This window comes from Elephantulus edwardii, unplaced genomic scaffold (assembly GCF_000299155.1).
Source record: "Elephantulus edwardii isolate Elephantulus edwardi_28Jun2011 unplaced genomic scaffold, EleEdw1.0 scaffold00051, whole genome shotgun sequence".
Lineage (NCBI taxonomy): Eukaryota > Metazoa > Chordata > Mammalia > Macroscelidea > Macroscelididae > Elephantulus > Elephantulus edwardii.
In genome coordinates this window covers 3,375,993-3,381,626 of record NW_006399801.1, presented here as the reverse complement: position 1 = coordinate 3,381,626, position 5,634 = coordinate 3,375,993, and the positions used below count along the sequence as shown (strand labels likewise).

At 39.9% G+C, this 5,634-nt stretch overlaps 1 protein-coding gene across 1 annotated transcript in view; it reads left to right on the top strand.

Annotated features, from left to right (window-relative positions):
• SH3BGR (SH3 domain binding glutamic acid-rich protein) overlaps positions 1-5,634 on the top strand; it is a 95,877-nt gene that overhangs the window by 63,662 nt on the left and 26,581 nt on the right. The window contains exon 6 of the mRNA XM_006886774.1: positions 1,647-1,739. Coding sequence (XP_006886836.1) covers positions 1,647-1,739 — 93 coding nt within the window. The remainder of the gene's footprint in view (positions 1-1,646; positions 1,740-5,634) is intronic.

The following is a 5,634-nucleotide window of genomic DNA, read 5'->3' as shown; positions in this document are numbered from 1 at the left end:
TGTGTGAAGTAGTTGGATTCTGGAGGGTAGATTCTCTTGATGTAGTTGAAAGTTGGGTGTAAACTGTTGGGGTTTTTTCGTTTTGTTAACAATCATGTGTAAGCTGATTGGTTCCCTGGATTTAGTTAACAGTCAGCTGTGAGCTGGATGCCTCTTGTTTAAGTCAATCAGAACCTGATTGGTGGGCCTTTGTATTTAAAAGTCGGTTTGGTTCTTTGGTCTGCAAGCCCTTCGGTTTGCTGTTGATTGTGTTTGGGAAGAGCATTTTTCTAGGCAGTATAGCATTTGTCTGTCAGTGTACTGTACTGAGATAAAGTTGGGGTGGCTGTCATCCTGAGTGCTGTGCCACTGGTGTGTCACATACAATAATGGTTACTCATGGTGGACAGGGTTTGGTAGAGCTCTCCGATTAAGAGAGGCTTGGAAGCAGGATTAGCATCGACTTCCTAAACACCAGGCCTTTGCTGTTGAAAACTCTACGAACATTAGATAAGTGACGGTAGTTATAGAACAGGGTTCAGATCTTTTTGTTCATAGGGCTGCTATGAGTCATACTTGACTCCATGGCACTTAACAACAACGACAACAATAACATATAACTATGTACACACACACACAAAGCCATACAATAGTTGTCCCTTTGTAATTGGTTTATTTCAATCAGAGTAACAACTTCAAGCTCCATCCCAATGTGCTAAGACTTCATTTCTCGTGCTGGCTTATGAGTAGTATTCCATTGTATTTCTGTGCTACATTTTGTTTATCCTTCAGTCTGTGGATGGTTGGTTGTTCTCTACCTTTTGGTTATTGTGAACAGTGTTGCCATGAGCATTGATGTACACATCTTTGAATCTCTGATTTCAAGTCTTTTGAATAAATATAAGTGAAATTGCTAGAGCATATGGTTCTTCTTTTCATTTTTTTTTTTTAGTAGCCAACATACTATTTTCCACAAGGCTGGTACTATTTTAAATCCTCACAGGTTTTAGTTTCCCCATGTTCTTGCCGGTGTTTGGTATTTTATGATTAAGTTGCACATTTTAGCCATCCTAGTGGAGGTGCAGAGATAGCTCACTGTGGTTTTGGTCCACATCTTTCTTATGGCTAATGACACTCAGCACCCTTTTATATGTGTGGTGGCCATTTGAATGTTCTCTTTGATGAAATGTCTACTCATGCCATTTGCTCATTTTATAATTGGTTGTTTATTTGTTGTTAAGTTGTTTAACTTTTGTATTAATTTTGGTTAGTATATTCTTGTCAGGTATATGATTTCTGCAGATATTTTCCATGTCATTAGCTTGTCCATGCTACAGAAGCCATAGAAAACAAACAGTGTGTAAATATAGCCTTTGGAGTTTTTTTCCTTATAATTCTTTAATGAATAAATTGAAAGTCAATATTCAGAGAGTTGATTAGTCTTCCGAGCATGCCAGTCACATCTATTGACTTACACTAATAAATTCAATTAGGAATTTTGAGGTTCAATGATTTTAAACTCTTGTTAACTGATTTGATAAATATGAACTCTGCTGAATTTATATACTATATATCTCAATAATAAAATCACAGCATACATGGTCTGGGTTTTCCTTGGTAGATTATCTAAGGTTGTAAATAATACTGTGAATTTTCTTTATTACCAGCAAACAGAGAAGGCTGAAGAGGGTGAAGAGAATGAGGTTCCAAAGGAGGAGGGTGTAGATGGGGACAACCTCCCTGAATCCCAGGATAAAAATGTGAGTGCTATTTTCAGTGTAGTTTCATTATATATTTGTGTTTAATAAATATTTACTGAACTTCTAATAGGTGCAAACAACAAGGATCTGATACAAAATGAGAGGGCACAGCTTATGCAAGACTGCCCTCATTTATGATACCAAATGAATATCATCTCAGGTTTGAGCATTTGCTAGAACTCTCAAGAGTTTCTGGCTGTGAAACTCACAGTTATGCTTTGTTACAGGGACCCTCTAGCCAGTTACTGTAGAGTCAACTCTACGATGACTTCATGTGTGTCAGAGTAGAACTGTGTTTTTAAGAGTGTTAAATGGCTGATTTTTTTTCAGAAGTAGAATACTTGGCATTTCCCCCAAGGTACCTCTGGGTGAATTGGAACCTTCAACTTTTTGATTAGCAGCTGAATGTATTAGCTCTTTGCATCACTTCAGAACTGTATCACAGAGAAAGGATACAAATTAAAATCAGCCAAGGGAATTGGAATATAGGGCAGAGTCCACAAAAGTACTGAACATGGGCTTTCTAGAAGTCCTCTCCTGTGGAGCCAGAGAAGTGTTACTTGCTTGATGATGTGTGACCATGTACACAGAGGGTTGCCAACCATAAAGCTTGCCCAAACTTTGGTGTTAAGTTTTTACTGAGATTCCATGTTTAGTTGCCTGTGTGAGTAATCTCCAGCTCCTCAAAAAGTAGGGTGGATATTGCAGGACCCAAAGCTCCAATCATAACTTACAATGCTAGACTATCTGGTGGCCAGGGCCTCAAGCAAATAAGGACAGTTCTTCTACAGAGCACTTTCCAGAAGGTCAATGGTCTCTTTAGCCAGGGCTGCAGATGTCTGCAGATCTCTGAATGTGCTAGCTGCTGTGATAGACATTGAACCCAGACTAGAGAAGGCTTTGAAAATTTGCTGTTGCTATTGTTGGGTTAGGTTCATATTCTTTTTAATGCAAGTAAATGTTTATTTAGGTAGGCCTTGTTCTTTGAGCAAGACTTATGACTTATTCCCAATAGATACTCATCCAAGATCACTGTCTATTAGGGAGACGGAGGCAAGGCAGTAGAGTATGTGTGTGTGATACTAACTAGAACTTGAGGACAAAAATGGAAGCCTGGAGTCAGAACTTGATACTTAAGTTCATCCCGGGGAATAGCAAATCCAGGGCAATCCAAGACATATGATCCAATTCTGAAGGGATTCCTATGCGGGAGCAATGACATAAGGATTGTCTAGGGGAAGTACATAGTAAATTTGAGGGCATTTGGGGCTGACCAAGGACAAAGGATATGATCCTAAGATAGCAGCATTGTACACACAACAAGCCTTTCTCTGGGGCTGAAGACACAATGGCAGCGGCATGTAGTAGGCATTGGCCTATAGCAGGAAGCTTTCCAGAGGCAAGCAGGAGCTGCATGCACATGGCTGCCGGACAGGGAGTTTCTGGGAAGGAGGAGAAGGCGAAGGTGCTTATGAGTACCTAAGGTATGTCCTGCAGCCAAGTTGGGGGGTGGTGTCTCTGGGTCAGAGAACTGTGAATAAATGCTGTTGGAGTTTCTTGTAATTACAGTATCTGTCTTGTCTAGTGCTTGCAGATGTTGGGTGTGATTTTGTGGGGATATGTAAATCAGGCAATGTCTAAATGACAAGAATATTATTTAATAAAGAAATTAGATATGTATGAATTTTCATTTGGCACCAGTGGGCTTTATTTTGCTTTTCTTAAATCACAGAGCTTCAGATTCCTATGAAGAACTCAACTACTTAGAGCCAAAGTATAGAGGCCATCTTTGACTCATGTATGTGTCACAGGGGGCCCTATGTTTTCAGAAACACCAAGCTTAGATGATGGGGGAAACGCACAGACCATATAAGCAAAGAATTTTGAAAATGTGCTTGGTAAGCCAGGCAAGGGGGAGGGAGACTTTGGCTGTAGTAGGAGCATTTAGTGGGTAGTGAGGGGGATTTCAGCTGAGCCAGTCATAACAAGACTGTATTTTATAAAACTCATGGTTATTATTTCTCCCCCATATTTATTGATTCTAGATGAAGTATAGGTACCCAAGTGGAAGGAGATAGGAAACAATCCAAGACAGAAACCAAACCATGGAAAGTCAGTGAATGAGTGGGCATTAATTTTTCTTTGTCCTAAAGTATACAATTTTAGTAATGGACAAGCACTAAGTTCCCCCATAATGGAAAACTGCTAAATCAACACATTGATAATTTAAAATTCTAGAGAGTTTTTTGTTTTGAAGAAAAAGAAAATTATCAATCTTGACCTGGAAGTCAGTTAGATGAGTTCTCATGGCAGTCTGAATGATTAAAAAAGAATCCTTTTAAAATGACTTGCAGTGATAATTTTGTTATTTTAAAAAAGAATCTATTAAAATTTGAACTTTGCATGCACTACCTCATGCACTGAGTCCATGTTTTCCAACTACTGAATCTTCTTCTCTATTCCCAACTTTTGCATTCCAGTCACCCATTATTATCAATGTATCTTGATTGGGTGTTCGATCGATCTCCGACTGTAAAAGTTGGTAAAAATCTTTTTCCTCTTCCTTGGCTCTGGTTGTTGGTGCATGTATCTGAATGATAGTGGTATTCACTGTCCTTCCTTGTATGTGTAGGGATATTATCCTATCACTCACAATATTGTACTTCGAGATGAATCTAGCAATGGCTTTCTTAATTATGAAAGCAACTCTGTTTTTCCTGACCTTTTCATCTCCCAAGTAATATATCTTATGATCATCCGACTCAAAATGCCCCATGCCGGTCCATCTCATCTCCCCAATGCCTAGCATGTCAATATTTATGCATTCCACTTCTTCCTTAACAATATCTAATTTTCCTCCATTCATGGTTCTCACATTCCATGTCCCAATCACTAGTGTCTGCTTACAACTGTTCTTCTTCCTTGTATTTCCATAGCTGAAAGCTCAACGTCAGTTGCCCTTTCTGTTATCTACATGTGTTCTGTTGTACATAGGATTTTCGGAGGCCTGCTATGTCAGAAGTGGATGGCCAATCTTTCTTCCTAGTCTGTCTTAGTCTGAATGTTCAGATATAGAGAAGTATCAGACAGACCAGCATTTTACAGAAAAGTGAAAAATATATCCCTTATTGTGGAGCTAACCATTCGTGTCAGTGTTGTCCCTGTTCTTGGCACACGTGTCTTTACCCAGTTATTTCCCTGCTTCACCATCCACCAGGATACCCATTCACTTCTACCCACTCCCTTCAACATCCATCTCCCATTGTCTTGTCCTTGATCTGATAGCCTATATATGAAGCTTCCTTGGCTTCTGTGATTCCAAATACGCAGGCTTCAGACAGTTTCTTATGATATGACCATTGTCTCTTAAGTTCAGTGGCAGTGCTTTCCAAGTGAAGGTCATGTGTCTTGTAGAACTGGTGTGTAGATAGGTGTTTTGTTTTGTTTTGTTTTGTTTTTTTCCTTGCCCCGAGGGCCCGAACGGATCCGGTGCTGCGGCCTGGGGGCCTGCCCATTTACCTGCAATGTAGGTGGATGATTTCAGAACCGTTGGTGCCTTTTTCGCTGCCTGCCGGGGGTTTTCCTTGTTTCTCCTCTATGGGGCCTTAGAACGGATCCAGAAATGTGGCCGGTGACAGAAATGGAGCTGGAGAGAGGATGACAGAGTTTTGCACAATCAACGACTTATTCATCGCAAATACGTTTTTTAAGACACATAAACGCAGGTTATATACATGGATTTCACCTGATGGTATGCATAGGAATTAGATTGATTACATCTGCAGAAAGAACCACTGGAGAATTTCAGTATCAGCTGTGAAAACTAGTCCGGGAGCAAGTTCAAGCTTAAGCCGAGGAAAATTAAACCAAGTCCACGGGAACCAAAATATGACTT